We start from the raw sequence: 18310 nt of genomic DNA, 5'->3' as shown, positions 1-18310 counted from the left end.
AAACAGAATACACTCATTCTACCAGGACAACTGCTCCCATAAACGCTGACTTATCTGCTCACAGCCCTTGCTTCCACACACACACACACACACACACACACACACACACACACACACACACACACACACACACACTTATACACATCTATATTAAAGCAGCATTCTTTTACAGCAAACTGTACCAAATGAAAAGAAAGATATCTTTTTTATATAAAAACATTATAAGACATACACAAAATGCAAAATAATTCAGTTTTAGTACATCATACCACAGAAAGAAATAATACAATTTTACATGATTTTATATATATATATACACATATATATGTATATATATTTATATATACAGTATGAAGAGGTTAACTGTCAGTACCCAAAAGTATTATTGCTATATTAGCAATGTATTTTTTCTATCTGCATGGGTGCATAAAAATCTAAAGAACACATTTGTTTTAGATTAAAACTCTGTATGGGTGAAATAAACACTCTGCTTTTATAGAGAACTCATTATGAATAAGAAAAGTTATAAATCTTATATGAAAATGTTCTGACCTATTTTTTTTTTAAGAAATTATACTTCATGGAGAAAGAAACACAAAGGAATTAAACCTAAAATGTTAAGGTCTTTAAGAACCCGTTAACATGCAGCTGATTAAACAATTATATAAAACAGTTTTTCTGATAAAGAAATTAAAACAAATGTGATGAGGGAGATCCCTTTTGCTGCAAATGCAAAAGGACATAAGGATATCCACCTACTTGTGCTATAAGACATATAAATTAGTAGAGTTCTCCCCTCAGTAAAACAGACTATATTCACAGGTTTACTATTAATAATGGAAGGTGCAGTTACTGTAATGTTCCCAACAGTGCATATGGCATTCTCTTTCACAAACTCATCGTCCTGAACAAAGTGCAAATATTAAGGAGGTTGCAAAATAACCACATTTGGCTTCACTTGCCTACAATGAATGCCTGAACATGAATACAACTGCCAGAAAAAGCACAGTTAAAATACAAACAGCCATAAAGATGGCTGACATTTTTTCCAAATATTTTTAACATGATAAACAAATATGAATATTTATTCTATTCCAAAATCACAGAGTCTTTATAAACATTTACTTCACAATGTTCCTTTTCTCTGTTGATATGCTGTGACAAAGCTGAATATGTACATTGCTAAACGAACTGTCATGTGACTGCAAGGAGGCATCATGCAGCAGCTGAGTTGCAGTTTGCAGCCACTATGGTTTATGCAGCAAAATTAAATGTTTTCTCCAATCATGCCTACAGTAATCCTGAACTGGGATATAAATCACACAAAGTGCAGTGTGACTTTTTAAAGACATGTTCCCATAGTTTTGCCTGTGTACTCTTGTTCATATATTTGGAAGATTCAGTATCCTCAAACATGCATACATTTACATCCAGTACTTGAGAAGGATGAAATGAATTCCTTTCTACAGAATACAGAGAGGGTCTGGAGGTTGTGACTGTATTAACTGAGGTTGCATTGGAGGAGGCCGGTAGCGGTAGTGGTACAAGTGGTTCCACCAACTGTCCCAATGTGTTCGGCACTAATGGCTGAGATGGCACGGATGCCGAAGGTTCTATAATTTCACCATTATAAAAGAAGTACTGACACTGTTGAATGAAGTTCTCTATAACAGACTGATTGAGTTCGGTATTTGACCGCAAATCCTTATTTTCAAAGTCTGGTCTCATCAGAGTGGGCCAAAAACAGATGGAGATATTATAAGTTGTCATACGGTTTGTTTTACTTTGCTGGCTCACCCTTTAATGCAAAAAAAAGTAAAAGGTTATTATGGTATACATCCAACATAGTAAAGCAAAATTAATAGCTTGTAGTTATAAATTGGCTGCATCATCAATAACATCTTATCACACTGACCAATACAGAGATAAGCAATGTGTAAGTTGCAGAAATGAAAGACATTGAAGTTATTTGCCTTGAAGTGTTGTTAGTTTTGACCAGTACACCATTCACAGTAATCTGTTGTCCCTTTGCCAACCACTTCAGAACAATTCTTCAGCAGCAATGGGCACAGATTTAAGTGAGGGTATTTCAGTTTCATTTCGGTTCACAAAGATACGAGCTAACTGCTAACTCAACTGCCCATGTACACATTTACCTTTGTGGCCAAGGCCCTGGCTGAAAAAGAAAGTTTCTAAGGACTGATAAACTAAGCTGGCTACAAATCACTGAATAAGAGAAATGTCATGCAGCTCATTTCAAACTTTCAGCTGCCAAGTTCTGAACCACAACACTAATGAGAATCTTAAGTGGAAAGAGAAAGGTAGGTAGGCTATAGACTGTTATGACAGAATAGCATAATGTGTGTATGTGAATACTTAAGGATGCATAAATGTACACATACATATAAGTGCGCATTCCTTGGAATGTACATATACATATATATTGTATACACACACACACACACACATATATATATATATATATATATATATATATATGTGTGTGTGTGTGTGTGTGTGTGTGTGTGTGTGTGGAGTTACATGCAGATTATTATAGGTATAAAATATACAAGCCAAGCTAGTCTCTTTGCAGTAGTGGAGGCCCCATGTCATGTATGAAAATGGCCCCTTAAGGCCATAACAACTTCAGCTGCATGGCTTCTGAAAAAAACAGTGGAACAACACAAGCAAATGTAGTTTTCTACCTTTGGCCATCTTGAGCAAGGGAAAGTAAAGTTATGCAAGTATATATAAACTACAGTTGTATAAAATCTTACTATAACATTAGATGTCCTTTCCTTCACTGTTGCAGTACTTCTTACATCTGTGATTCCCTGCTTTGGGTAGCCCGACATCTAGCCTGTATACAAAAGCCTTAGGTTGCTTTAAGGTACACCATCCATCACAAGTATGCTCCTCGCGTAGCGTAGGGCATAAAGGTGACATCCGGAGGGAACATCCTCAGAACTGACAGCCCCAGTAGGAATTGTCAGCCCAAGGAAAACCAAGAAGTAACCAATACATCCAGAAGAGAAACTGATCAGGGAGAGGAGGGAGGGAGTGAATACTGCAACAGTGAAGGAAGGACATCTACTATTATGCTAAGATTTTACACAACTGTACTATGTCCTTCCATTCACGTGTTGCAGTACTCCTCACATCTGGGAGACTGCCAAAGCTCAATTAAAAACTTGGGAGGAGGAAAAACCAACAGAGCCCTCAAAGAAGCCATGAATGATGGCCCTAGCAAAACTAGCTCTAGCTCTGGAGATTCCATCCAACTTGTAGTGCTTGGTACATGTATGCACAGATGTCCAGGTAGCTGCCTCAAGAATAGAGTTAGTATCCAAACCCTTGAAAAAAGCACCAGGAGGAGCCACAGACCATGAAGGAAGGCTCTTAGCATGAAAGGAATAACAAAAAGAAACAGCCTTTGAGATTCAAGAAGAAAGAGTTTGCTTGGATACAGCCAATCCTAGGGATCTAGGATGAAAAGAAACAAAACTGATCAGACTTCATAACAGACTTAAGTCTTATCCAAATAAAATCTGAGTTGTCTATGCACATCTAAAGTATGCAGCACCCTCTCACTGGCAGATTGCGAAGAGGGAAAAAAATAGGTAAATGAATAGACTGATTGACAGCTCATTAACCACTTTGGGCATAAAAAGGATTAGTACGCAAGGTCACCCTGTCCTTATGAAACACCAAGACAGGAGAAGCTATAAGGGCTTGAAGCTCAGACACCTGTCTGGCAGAAAAGAACAGTCTTCCAAGAACAATGCTGCAAAGAAGCTGAAGCAGCAGGCGCAAAAGGAGCCCGAGTCAACTTCTCCAAAACAAAATTAAAATCCTAGGGAGGAGTAAACAGGTTTCCTGGGAAGCCTAATATGAATGATGCCTTAACTCATTCCCTCCAGTACAGCTCTTTTGAGAGTGTACCTTTAACTCCCAGTAGGTGTAGCTTGAGCCTTTAAAAATGAAGTTATCACCTTACAGTTCTAATGCGTACTCCTTGACAGAGGTTAAACATCAATACAATTGTGCTTGCCATTATGTATGCTTCAAGACAAAATGTTTAGATACCTTGCAAGTAGAATGGATGTTATGTAGTCCAATCTTGCCTACATTCTTACACGTGGGTTCGGAGCTGAACCTCGGCTCCAACTCGGCCATACTCTAGCTCGAAGTCTTTCAACTGGCTGGGCTAAGAGGTATCCCATGCTGCACTGCTCCCTTTCCCCAGATCTCATTTGCCGCTCGTAAAGCTCAGACGTGGTCTCGCTCTTGGCTATGGCCAAGTATAACTTTTCGTCTTCTTTGACCAAATTTGTTGCTCCAAAAGTTATTTTCATAGCTAGGTGTGTGTGTTTTTGATTTGTGGAAGCTTTTTTGTGTGGCCTTTCGTGGCCTTTGTCTTGGTATCCCGTTAGCTATCTCCCAAAGAGCTAGGCCTGTTTCAGTTAGAGGACCTAGTCCTCTATTTGTTATCTGTTTCCCTTCTATGTTTGTTTTTTTTTTTTTTTTTTAAGTACCCTATCCCTCCGGACTAGGGCAGTTTAAGTTAGAGGACCTAGTCCTTCCCTTGTTTCCTGTCTAGGCCGTTTGAGTTAGAGGTCCTTGTGTGGTGTCTGCAGTTTATTTAGAGTCTAGTTCCCGCGCCTTGTTGCTGGTCTCAGGTTTGGCTGTTGTGTTGTGTCTAGTGTCCTGCCGATCATGTCCAAGGATACAAAAAAACATAAGCCTTCTGGCTTCAAGAAATGTAGTAAATGTGGGTATAACATGTCGATTACTGATGGGCACTCTGTGTGCTTTTATTGTTTGGGGGCTATCTACCTTCAGGAATCTTGTGCATTCTGTCATGCATTCAGGCCTTGTGTTTTTCAAAAAAGGAAGAACAAACTAATTCTGAAGGGATTACTGAAACTCTCCTTCGAGGAAGATTTGGAGAGGTCTTCTAGTGCTACGTCCTTATCCCTTGCTCAGTCAGTCTTATCGGAGCCTCCGGAGAAAGTTACTAAGTCTACTGTGGCATCCTCGGCTCCACTGTCTTCAGTGCCGAAGGAAGTTGGTGAATCGACAGAACCTACATCGGCTCCCAGCCACTCGGAGCCGGTGACAGAGATACTAGTTCGGAGCCGGTCTCCAGTTTTTAGACCTGTTTCTCCTCCTCGCAGGTCTCTTTCTGAGAGGAGATCTAGATCTCCTACCTTGTCCTCTAGGTCCTCCAGGACTCTCTCTGATGTGGATAGAGTGGTGCAGAGACTCCTCCAATCACCGGTGCTGGCTAAATTGCTTTCGGCTCCAGCCCAGTCCGCTCCGGAGCCTGTCACCCATCCATCGTCGATAGATCCTCCTCAGAGCAAATCTCAGCCTTTGGAGCCAGACTTGGTGCCGTCTGATGCATCTAGGTCGGCTCCGATAGCCCATCCTGGCTTCTCGGCTCCGATCTCAGCTCTGACCCCGTCGGCTCCATCCACAGGGTCCAGGACTCATGGTTCCTCGGTCGGACTCGAGGGGGGGAGTCTCGGGACACTCAGGCTCCTAGCCTCTCGGTGCTTCGGCTCGGGTGAGCCTGACCTTTGCTTCGGCTTCGGACCTTGTCCCTTCTGCTCCGATGTCTTCCACAGTTGGTCGATCTTCGGAGCCGGGGGGACCAGCTTTGGTCCTCATACAGCACTGACACTCTACCCCCTCCAGCTCCGGTATCAGTCTCTGATTGCCCCCTATCCTTGGGCAGTGGAGACCCAAGGCCTCAGGATACCTCCATGAGTGGTCCCCAGATTTCTGAGGGCCCCCAGAGTTTTTGCCTGAGGAGCCACCCAGAAAAAAAACGTGCAAGAGGAAGCACAAACTCCCAGGAAGAGTCACTCACGTCGGACACCGACCTCGAGGAATCAGAGGGGTCCCCCAAGTCTTCCTCTGAGGATATCTCTTTCGCTGATATCCTAGAGATCTTGAAGCAGAGAGGCGACTGGCCCTCTAAATCCCCCTCTGAGGAGTCGGTGTTCCTGAAGGCCTTTGGGGCTCAACCCTCAGCCTCCTGGGTTTCTCCCCCCTTCGACGACTTCCTGGATCTGGTTTGTTGAAGGGTGTAGGAAACACCTGACACTGTGGAACCAGTCCCCAGGAGACCCAACAAATTTCTGTCTGCCCCCGCTAACAAAGACTTTCTCACGAAGGGCGTTCCAGTAGATGCCATGGTGGTGGCAGCGGCCACCAAGAAGGAACTGGCTGAGACTTCATCTACCGTCCATCCCCCTAACAAGGAGTCTAGGACCATGGACCGGTATGGGAAGCATATGTTTTCTTCAGCGGCCTTTACTCTTTGGTCGCTGAATTACTTGTCACATTTTACACGGCTCCAAAGAGATCTCCTGAAAGAGCTTGGAGATTCTCTGCAGGGTAACGTTTCTGACACAGTGGCTCAGAAAGTCAATGCTCAGATGTCTACCCTAAATTCTATTGCTAACTCCTCCATGAGGCTGATCTCTTACGCAGCCGGAGAAAGTAGGGCAGCGAGTTCCGGAGTTTCTCTCAGGGGAGACTCTTGGATGCTCTTCTGTAATTTCACGGAGGCCTTCAATTCTACATTTACCAACGCCCCGTTTGATGGTTCATCGTTGTTCGGAACCAAGGTGAAGGACACTCTCACTAGGTGTGAGCAAGAGGGAAACACTCTGTCTGCCATGGGAGCCCCTTTTTCCATGCCTTCTAGACCTTATCCCAAGATCCAGAAGAGTGGGAAAATGTGGTTCAAGAAATCGCAGAGGTTTTTTCATGACACGCTAAGTGGTTCCCCCTCCAGAGGCAGGGGAGGGGGTGGTAACTCAGGTAGATGCCGCCCTAGAGGCAGAGGAGGCCCGCGTAACCAGGGAGACCTCGACTCCTTTCGTGGTTCTCCCTACCAGCGCTCCTGATGGGAGGCCCGACTGTGCATCTCCGGAGCCAGTCGGGGGTCGCATTTCACTATACCCAGAAGCCTGGCAAGACATCACCCAGGACCAGTGGGTATTAAAAATAGTTTCCGGAGGATAACACATTCCCTTCTCTTCTCCTCCCCACCAATCAAAAGAATCCCAGATGTTCCACCCAATCAAAGGGATTCCGCAGCTTCAGAGGTTCTAAAGCTGCTAGAAAAAGGAGCCATCCTGCATGTCCCCTCACACCAGATCGGATTAGCGACTTACTCCAGATTCTTTTTGGTGCCGAAAAGAACAGGAGACCTGCAACCCATCTTGGATCTCAGCCACTTGAACCTGCATGTGAAGAAGTCCAAGTTCCGAACGTTCAGATTGCAATCTATTCTCCCATTGTTGGGAAAAGAAGTGTGGATGTGCTCCATCGACCTCAAGGATGCTTACTACCATTTAAAGATGGACAGGGCATCAAAAAGTTATCTACGCTTCTGGCTGGGAGCCGGTCATTTTCAATTTCATGCCCTGCCCTTTGGTCTCACCACAGCCCCCAGGGTGTTCACCAAATGTATGACAGTGGTGATGGCTCACTTGAAACATCAGGGATTGAAACGTCAGGGGTTCCAATTGTTTCTGTACCTGGATGACTTACTCCTTTCTGCCACCACCAGGCATCTGCTACTACAGACCAGAGATGCCACTATCAAGCTGTGTCAACAATTGGGTATCACTCTAAACTTGGAAAAGTCTGCCTTGTTGCCCTCGCAGCGTGTCACCTTTATAGGTGCAGAGTTAGACACCATGCTCATGAGGGTGTTTTTACCACAAAAAAGGATTCAGGGTTTGCAACAACAGGTATACATGTTGCTCCCTCTAAAAAAAGTACAGGCAAAAACGGTTCTCAAATTGTTAGGGATGATGACTGCAACAATTATGTTGGTTCCTCTTGCAAGGCTACACATGAGGCTACTTCAGTGGCTGCTCTTCGCCCAGTGGTCTCTACAACATCTTCCACTTTCTCATCTCATAATGATCACAGACAAGTGCAAGCAAGATCTACGCTGGTGGCTTCACATCAGCAACCTCAATGCGGGAAAGCCCTTCGTCCCATACCCTTCTGTTGCCACAGTGACCACGGATGCCTCCCAGATTGGGTGGGGGGGGGCATTATCTCGGCAGGACAGTCCAAGGCACGTGGCAGGAACACAAGACACATCTGCATATCAATATCTTGGAGATGACAGCAGTGCTACTAGCGTTGCAAGCACATCAGAGCTTTCTTCCTCTCGGGACAATTGCGATCCACTCAGACAATATGTTGGTGGTATGGTATCTGAACAATCAGGGAGGAACCAAGTCATACCCCCTTTGCAGAGAGGCCATTCGAGTGTGGCAGTGGGCAGTGTCTTCCCAACGTTTTCTTGTAGCAACGCACATTCCGGGGAAGTCCAACGTGATCGCCGATAGGTTGAGCAGAGCTATTCTGATGTCTCACGAGTGGTCCCTGAACAGTCAGGTTGTGGAGCGGATTTTCCGCAGATGGGATCAGCCTTGCTGCGACCTATTTGCCAGTCCCCTCAATACCAAGTGCAGCAGCTACTTCACCCTTATCCTCCCTCAGGGGGAGTCACCCAGGGACATTCTAGTTCACAATTGGCCCTCCGGTCTACTTTATGCCTTCCCTCCTGTTCCTCTGCTGACAAAGGTTATTCAGAAAGCGCAATCCTTGGAAAGCAGAATTATTCTGATTGCTCTACACTGGCCTCATCAAATTTGGTTCCCCTTTCTCCATCCCTATCACATTGACGACCCCTGGATTGTGGACCCACAGCCAGATCTACTGACGCATATGTCAGGGCAGTTCCATCCCTCTCTTCAGACCCTCCGGTTGACAGCCTGGCTACTCCAGTTCCATCACTAGTCAGGCTTCCACATTTTTCTCCGTAAGTGGTTCATATTCTGTCTTCTTCCTATAAGCCTTCGACCAGAAAGATTTATTCCAGTAAATGGAAAAAAAGATTTTCCATCTGGGCTCATGCAAGACAAACTGATCCTTATACAGCTCCTTCTTCAGCTCTGGAATTTCTCTCCATGCTTTTCTATCAGGGATCAGCAGCCGCAACCATTAAAGTCCAGTTGGCGGCTATTTCCACTTTTCACGCCGCTAATGAACCCAGTCTAATGGCGCAGAGACTTTGTAAGGCATTCTTGAAGGGTACTATGTTGCTTCGCCCTCCAGTCTTTGACCCGGTCATGCCTTGGGACCTAAATTTTGTGCTACAACATCTCACTTCATTCCCCTTTGAGCCTGCAGCTACTTGTGAATTGAAATATTTGACTTGGAAGACAATCTTTTTGGTAGCCATCACCAGCTAGACGTGTCTCGGTGCTCCAAGCTTTGTCCATCAGACCGTCTTACTTGATATTTCACAAGTACAGGGTTTCCCTCAGACCAAACCCTTCCTTTATGCCGAAGGTGGCTTCAGTTAGTAATCTCAACCAATCCATTGAACTGGCCGTATTTTTTCCAGAGTTTTCTAATAAGGCAGAATTTAAATTTCACCAGCTGGATGTTCACAGACAGTTGCGTTTTTATTTGCATAGAACGAAGGATCTTAGAAAATCGGATCAGCTATTTCTCTCATTTTCAGAAAATAGGATTGGGTCTCCTGTTTCCAAAGTGACTTTGTCTAGATGGATCTCTAGTTGTATTTCCTTCATTTATGCCTCAGGTGGTATGGAGTTACCATTTAGAGTGAAGGCTCATTCTACCCGATCGATGTCTACCTCTACTTCATTTCAGGCCAGGATGTCTATGGATGATATTTCTGCTGCGGCTACATGGGCAACTCCTCGCACCTTTATTACTCACTACAAATTGGATTTGATTTCCAGAGGCAGATCTTCCTTTGGTTCCACAATGCTCAGAAGTATTTTCCACTGAGCCTCCCAGGGTTCCGGTGCTGGGGACGCTGTCCCACAGGTAAGAATGTAGGCAAGATTGGACTACATAACATCAAGAAGTTATGGGCTTACCATAACTTTCGATGTATGTAGCCCATCTCGCCTCACATTCTTGCTTACCCCCCCCCACCTTCCCCCATCCTGGAGGACCTAGAGGTTAGTTCTGGTTTCAGTACTCCTTTTATTATTGGAATGTGTTTTCCTTCTCTACGTGGTATGTGTATGGAAGATGAGTGATTGAGCTTGCAGCAAACAAGATCTGGGGAAAGGGAGCAGTGCAGCATGGGATACCTCTTAGCCCAGCCAACTGAAACACTTCGAGCTAGAGTATGGCAGATTCGGAGCAGAGGTTCGGCTCCGAACCCAAGGGTAAGAATGTGAGGCGAGATGGATTACATACATCGAATGTTATGGGGAGTACATACCTTCTTGTTTTGGAATTATTCTTGTAAATACGATCAAGCAATATTTGATGCCTAGAGGTGCAGGAGGAGGCAACTGCAGAAATGCGTGCATATGCACTTGGCTGTAATGAGTTAAGGAATTGTTTAGCTATAAATCTAGAAGCTAAAGGAGGAGATAAAGACAGGCAAGCAGAGATAGATAAGTGGGCCTTAACAGAAGAAAATATATATTGTAAGATCTTACCATAACCTTAGATGTCCTTCTCTTCTATATGCTGCTGCATCCATAACATGAGGGGTGAGTCTGCCTCCGGCTGACTTGTACATCCGGCCGTTTACAAAAGATAAATGCTACTGCAAAGGTATGTCGACGGCCTGCATCACTCAGCGCTCAGTGGCCATAAATGGACATCGGGTATAAAGCAGACGTCTGCACGCACCTACCTCAGAACTAGATGCAGCAGAGAACCAGTGACTATGGAGTGGGTACTCAGGAGTCAGGCAAGTGTCACGGGGAAGGGCAGGATGGGAAACTATACAGCAGCATACAGTAGAGGACATCTAAGGTTATGGTAAGACTTTACAGAACTACACTATGTCCTGCTATTCATATGCAGCTGTATCCATAACATGAGAGAGTGCAAAAGCTCATACAATTAAAAATTGGGAGGGGGAGCCGATATATTTTCCATAAAGCCATACAGAATGGCCCTGGCAAATCCTGCTCTGGACCTGGAAATGATACCCAACTTGTAATGTTTGGTGAAAGTGTGGACAGATGACCATGTAAACTGCCTCTAAAATGGCAGCTGCATCCAAACCCTTAAAGAAGGCTCCAGAGGAGGATACAGCCCTAGTGGAGTGTGCCTTCACTAGGAAGGGAAGCCTTTTACCATGGCCTGTGTAGCAAAAGGAAATAGTTTTTGAGATCCAGGATGAAATAGTTTGCTTGGAAACAGGTTGTCCCAAGGCTCTTGGGAGATACAAAACAGAGAGTCTGTCTGATTTATGAATGGGTTTGGTTTTGGCCAAATAGTCTCAGAGTTGTCTATGTACATCCAAGTAGCAAAGGATCCTTTCGCTGGAGGTTTGTGGCAAAGGGAAAAAAGTAGGCAGGTTGATGGTGTGATTTAAGGAAAGTTCTCTTGCTACTTTAAGCATGAAGGATGGGTCAAGTACGTAGGCAAATCCTGTCCTTGTGGAAAACTGAAAGGGGGAAAGGGCATGAGGGCTTGAAGTTCAGAGACCCTTCTGGCTGATGTAACAGCCACCAAAAGAATAGTTTTTCATGTGCAATGTCAGAGACAGCAGTCCTTAAGCTGGTTCAAAGGGAGGTAAGGTAAGCTTTTCCAACACAAAATTAAGATGCCAAGGGAGGGGGGATAGGCTTCTTCCTTGGAGGTCTAATGTGTAGTACTCTTTTCAAAATGAGCTTGACCTCCAGTATGGAAGCTGAAGGAGGAGAGAGAGAGAGGTAAACATGCTGAGATGGCATAAAGGTGTGCCTTGATGGAAGAATATGACAAGCCAGTGTTAATCAATTCACACAGGTAAGACAAAGTACAGTTGTGTGCACTTACCATAAATGTATATGTTCGAGTGTATTCACTGTTGCAGTCATCACATTTAGGTTATCTGCCTGCAGGTAGCCCTCAGCCGGCCTGAATACCAGAGTCTTCGGATTCCAGCGTCAAATGCTGTCTCTTCTTCCATGACGTCAGGTCGTCAGGGGTATAAAACATGCAGCAGACGCCATTACATCAGTTTTTCTTGCCCCAGATGTCAGGTGTCCCCCACAATGGGAAGCAATTATATGTTATGGTACACCTCCATCAAAAAGCAAATACACCAGAAAGCTTAAATATACCAACAAGAAGGAAACGTAGAGCCAAAGAGAAATCAGGGGGCTGGAGGGAGGGTAACCAGGACTGCAACAGTGAATACACTCGAACATCTACATTTATGGTAAGTGTACACAAATGTACTATGCTCTTCGTGTTTCACTGTTGCAGTCAACACATATGGGTTGATTCCCAAAGCTAAGGAAGGGAGGAGGAAGCTGGAGAGTATTAGGGCCAGCTATTAAGCCCTGCAAGACTGCAGTGGCAAAACCAGCTCTGGATTTAGAAAAAATAGGCATGTGGTAATGCTTGGTGAAGGTATGTACAAAGCTCCAGGTAGCAGCTTCTAGGATGTCCCTGGTAGGGACTCCTCTGAGAAAGGCTGCAGAGGCAGATATAGCCCTGGTGGAATGTGATCATATCCCCTGTGGGGTAGGTTTTCCATGGTGCTTGTAGCAGAAATTAATGCAATGGGCTATCCATTTGGAAAAAGTTTGCTTTGAAATGGACTTCCCCTCTGCCCCTGCAACAAAGCCAACTAGCAGCTGTTCAGATTTTCGGAGAAGCTTAGTTCTGTCCAATTAAAATCTAAGTTGTCTGTGCATATCCAGAGAGTGCAGTATTCATTCTGCTTTGTTTTGTGGATTAGGGAAAAAGTAGGCAAATGAATGGACTGATTTAGGGCCACACTAGACACCACCTTGGGCATAAAGGAAGGATTGGTCCTGAGGGAAACCCTGTCTGCATGGAAGATAATGAAGGGTTCCACTGCCATGAGGGCCTGTAATTCAGACACTCTTCTTACTGAAGTGACGGCTAGAAGGAAGGCTGTTTTCCAAGAAAGGAATTTCAACTCTGCTGTTGCAGATGGCTCAAAGGGGGGTGGGGTGGGGGAGTGAGCTTTTCCAATACAAAGTTAAGGTCCCAGGCTGAAGTGGGGGTTCTCCTGGGGGGGGTCAAATTTTTGGCCCCTCTAAGGAATTCTTTTAGCAGGGGGTGAGATAAGAGGGGTGGCTCAGTATTATAATGTGCTGAAATGGCAGAGGCATGAATTTTAATTGACGAGAAGGATAGGCCCTTGTGGAGTATTTCTGTTAAGTACTGAAGAATATGAGGTAAACTGGGCACCGTTGTGCCCATCCCCTGAGTCTGGCTACAGGAACAGTATCTTTTCCGCTTTTCAGCACAGGATTTTCTAGTACTAGGCCTCCCTGCCTCCAGAATGACGTCCAACACCTGCTTACTGAGGCATGCTATTGGACATTTCAAGGAATTAGCCAGGCTGCAAGGTTCAGGGTTTGAAGTTGAGGGTGCAAGATCTGGCCCACCTGCTGGGACAGCAGGGAAGGGGGGGGTCGGAGGCAGGTGCCATGGTTCCAGCAGTGTCACACTGCACAATAGGGGGCACTAGTGCTGGCGTGGCCAGTCTGGTGCATTCAGTATTGTCCTTGGCTTGTCCTGTTTGATCTTTAGCTGAACATTTGAGAGGAGAGGCAGAGGGGGAAAGCCATAAACTGAGAGGCTTTCCCAGGTAAAGGACATGGCATCCACTTTCCAAACTTGACTATGGGGAGTCCTTGTGCAGAATTTGTCCAATTGGTGGTTCTGAGGTGAGGCAAACAGGTCTACCTCTGGAGTCCCCCATTTGTTCCTCAAGAGGTTGAACATTTTTGGTTTTAGTTTCCAATCGTGTGGGTCCATGAGATTTCTGCTTAAGTTGTCTGCCAGTGAATTTAGCTTGCCTGGCAAGAATTGAGCTTGTAGGTGCACTTGGCAGATCAAGGCTGTGTTCCACAGAGCCATGGCTAGTCTGCAGAGAGGGTACAATTGGGTTCCCCCCTGCTTATGTACCACATAACTGTGGTGTTGTCTGTCTTTACCAATAGTTGTCCTGGAAGAATGCGGTCTTTGAAGGCCATCAGGGAATTCTGTACAGCTAACATTTCTTTTTGACTGATATGCAGGTGCATCTGTCTCGGGTTCCATTTGCCCTGAATGCACTGCTCTGCCAAGTGAGCCCCCCCATGCATAGTCTAATGCGTCTGTTGTTAGGGTTTGGGCAGCAGGGGGTAGAGTGAAAGGGAGCCCCTTGTTGTGGTAGCAGGCCTCTGCCCATTTATACAAGGAATGACAGAATTCATTGATTCCAGGTCCTGAGAATGTTGACACCATAGGCTTTTAGATACCATTGTACGAAAAATGAAAAAGGGCTCCAAATGAGGAATCCACGACAAACAAAACACAAGCAGGTCCACCACAGGATGAGGGTGACAATAAGGCTAAGACCACGAACAGTTGTAGGAAGCAGTTTAGTGTTTGTGGATTAAACTGCTTCCTACAACTGTTCGTGGTCTTAGCCTTATTGTCACCCTCATCCTGTGGTGGACCTGCTTGTGTTTTAGATACCATTGTAGTTTTCTCATATGCAGTCTTGCATATGGAATTAGTAGAATGCAAGAGGCCATGAACCCCAGGGCTTGCAGAATTTTCCCTGCAGATAGCTGGGGTTTTGCGGCCAATAGTTTGAAGTAGGTTGTCAAATGAGGTAGTTTCTCCGGAGTGAGGAAAGCCATCTGGGAAGTTGTGTTCAAGCTTGCTCCCAGGAATACAATCTGTTGACAGGGTACTAAGTGTGATTTCTTTTCATTTATGGTGTACCCCAGTGAGGTTAGAAGTTTCTTTACGAATGCCAGATGTTGTAATAGCAAGTCCTGGCTTTCTGGCTGAATCAGACAATCGTCCAAGTATGGGTATATTTGAATATTTCTCTGCCTGCAAAATGCAATGGCTGGAGCTAGACACTTTGTGAATACCCTGGGTGCAGTAGATAAGTGAAAGGGAAGTGCAGAGAACTGACAGTGCATGGAGCCTGCCCTGAAGCGTAGGTATTTCCTGCAAGATTCCCTTGCTGGAATGTGCAGGTAAGCTTCCTTTAAGTCTAAGGTTGCCAGCCAAGCATCTTTGCCTAGCATAGGAAGAAGCTGTTGAAGTGTTAGCATTTTGAATTTTGGGATTACCAGAAAGATGTTTAGAATGCAGAGGTCCAGGATAGGACGCCAGGAGCTGTCTTTTCTGGGTACCAGGAAAAGTCTTGAATAAAAACCTTGTCCCCTTTGTTCTGCTGGGACAGGCTAAATAGCCTTGATACTTAAGAGAGAGAGAACCTGTTGTTGGGCCTCCGCACACTGATTTGGGGGGTAGGTCTGGCCAACCGTTTGGGGTTGGTAGTGTGTGGAAGTGGAATCTGTATCCTTGGGAAACTATTTCAAAACCCATTTGTCCTGGGTAATGAGTTCCCAGTTTTTTGCATGCAGGGTGAGCTTTCCTCCTAAGGGAGCAGGAAGTAGAGCAGGGCTTGGAAGGGTTAAGGTTAAGTCATTGTGCCATTTTTCCGAACGGGGGTGGCTTACTACTCCCTGCTTTGGAAGTGGGAGCTCCCCACTGTTTAGGCCTGTGCGCAGCCTGAGACTGTAACCTAGGTGGTCTACTGTTCCTGGGTTTGGACTGAGAAGGCCTGGAAGAGACTGGAAAGGACCAATTCTTTGAAGGCCAATGCCTACTAAACCTGGGAGGCTGTACTTGTAGGAAATCTTTAACAGTTTGCATAGACTTAGGTTTTTCTCCATCTTTTTGAGGACTTCTGCTTTGTTGCCAAAAAGGCAGTCTTGGTTTAAGGGAGCATCCAGTAATTTAATTTAGCTTTAACATGATCTGGCAAGTTTTGCTCCTTAAGCCAAGCATGCCTCCTAAGTACAGACCCAGTGGCAGCAGCCCTGCAAGATGCTTCTACAGCATCAAAACCACATTGCAAAGTATGTTTACCAACTTGTTCTGCAGAATGCATTAAATCCTGTAACTCTGTGTTCAGCACAGGCAGGAATCAACATCATTTTCTGTTTAAGTAGTCCCATAATATGCTGCTGATACTTTAACATATGAAACTGGCAATTTAAAGCCCTAATGGCCAAAGTAGCAGAAGTGTATACCTTCTTACCCCATCTGTCTAAGGCTCTAGAATATCTATCAGAAGGGTAGGATTTTTGGCAGCAGTAGCCTTAATGCCTTTGGTCCTTGGGAAATGGTCTCTGGATCCTCAGTAGGATTCTTGAAGAGGAACTTGGGAGAGTCAGGTACTCTAATACCAGTCAGGCTTTCTGGGAGCTGGAGGTAAAGTGTTTGGGGAAAGACTAGATTCCAAAAAAGCATCATCTACAATGTCCAGAACAGGAGGGATAGCTAAAGGCCTGTGTTGAGGAAGGAGTACGAATTCCCTAAGCCTCTTTTTGGAGGCAGCGTAATCCTGGCTTTCCCAGTGGAAATGCTCCCTAAGAGTGTGCAAGGTTTCACCAAAAGAAAAATCTTCTGGAGGGGAAGCAGAGGGAATGGAATCCTCATAGGTAGATAAGGGCAAATCCTGGTAATCAGAAGGAACAGAAATATCAGATTACTGATCAGAAGAATCAGAAGAAAAATCAGTTCTAGGTTAGAGGGGGAAGGCTGGCTTCCCTTAATTAAGGTAATAAGGTCTTTAGCCATTCTAAGCATTTGTTTTTTTAGTCATATGGGCCTGAGCCTGCTGTTTGGACGTCAGTTTTCTAGGCGTGGTGCAAGTTTTAGGCCTGGAAGAAGACGATGGCATCGGTTTAAAATGCAAGTCTGTAGGACTGAATACACCCTCAGAAGCCGGTGTCTGCACAGGGGCTCCGGACCCATCCAAGGTGGAGACGGCCACAGGTTCCATAGTCGAAGAAGCATCTTGCGGCATACTGGACTCCGAATGGATCTCAGTAGAGGCCTACGAATCTGAAGTAGTGGGTATCAGGGGCTGCAAAAGCGCCTCACTGAGTACTGGTGGACTGGCGACTAGCTTAATGGAAGCATCGTCGGCAGTTTTAGACCTATGCGGTCTGTCTCTGTCTTTATTCTTAAGTTTTTTTTGGAAGATCATTAGTCGGATGGCTTAATGAAGTCATTTCAGAGTACTGAGACAGAGAACGAAAATAATTGGCTGCAAAGATAGCCCAACATGAATAGTTTGGGGGATGAACAAGACACAAAGCCAACAGCGAGGGACGTCGTGGTCTGGGTCTAAACGGGATGCAGTACGAATGAAAATCTCTAGGAGGTATTTGCTTTCCACAGGTAAGACAATTGTTAACTTTTACGGACATCGGTTGGAGCAAGAAAAAGGATCCCCAATGGGGTACTTATCTTTTTTTGAAGACTTCGGATCTGAAACTCGAAAATGAAAATTTCAGGAGTCGGCCGACCGGCACTTGCGAACTGCTTCTGCTTCGGGCACTGCACGGTAAGAAAGACTGATGTAATGGCATCAGCTGCATGTTTTATACCCCTGACGTCATGGAAGAAGAGACAGCATCTGACGCAAGAATCCGAAGACTCTGGTATTCAGGCCGGCTGAGGACTACCTGCAGGCAGATAACCCAAATGTGATGACTGCAACAGTGAAACACGAAGAACATCCACTGGAGGCTCTACAGACAGTGGCTAAAGGTTTTGTTTTAGACACCATACAGAGGATTCTTTTCCATTTGGGCAGATAGGATTTTCTGGTAGTGGGTTTTCTAGCCTCTTGCAGAAAGTACAGTTTTGTACCTACCATAAATGTAGATGTCCGATAGGAATGCATCTGCAGTCCTTACAAATGGGTAGTCCTGTCGTCAGGCAGCCCTTCGGTCGGCCGGATTCCAAAGTCTGGGTCTGGCTTCGGCTGGTGTCGCGCTTCACCCGACGTCATAGCTGCAGTTCTTCGGGTATAAAGGCATCAGCCGACGCCATTTTCCTCAGTGTTTCTTGCCCCAGATGCCAGGTGCCCTCTTGGATGGCTAAATTTGGATAAATGCCAATGTTTCCAAATAGTAGAGAGCAAACACATAAAATAAGCATGTATGTACATATATACAAACAAATATACCATAATAGATCCCCCCAAGCTAGCTGAAGGATGGCAAATACCCTAGGAGTACCACAGAGGGGAAGGTGGGTGGGTAATCCTGACTGCAGATGCATTCCTATCGGACATCTACATTTATGGTAGGTACAAAACTGTACTATGTCCTTCAAGGATGCATCTGCAGTCCTTACAAATGGGTAGAATACCATAGCTAAACTAGAGGAGGAAAAAGGAGAGATTATGGTGTAGTTAGGATCCTTTGCAAAACAG

The 18310-nt window shown here is 45.1% G+C and overlaps 1 protein-coding gene across 1 annotated transcript in view; it reads right to left on the bottom strand.

Annotated features, from left to right (window-relative positions):
* Positions 1 to 1326: 1326 nt before the first annotated feature.
* Positions 1327 to 18310, bottom strand: part of ARHGAP5 (Rho GTPase activating protein 5) — a 1324990-nt gene continuing 1308006 nt past the window's right edge. The window contains 2 exon segments of the mRNA XM_044073882.1: positions 1327 to 1529; positions 1531 to 1798. Coding sequence (XP_043929817.1) covers positions 1464 to 1529; positions 1531 to 1798 — 334 coding nt within the window. The 3' untranslated portion in view covers positions 1327 to 1463.

The sequence above is a fragment of the Protopterus annectens genome, chromosome 6.part0, assembly GCF_019279795.1.
Source record: "Protopterus annectens isolate FY-2018-M chromosome 6.part0, PAN1.0, whole genome shotgun sequence".
NCBI lineage: Eukaryota > Metazoa > Chordata > Ceratodontiformes > Protopteridae > Protopterus > Protopterus annectens.
The sequence above is the reverse complement of the archived record's forward strand: the minus strand, read 5'-3'. Positions and strand labels throughout refer to the sequence as shown.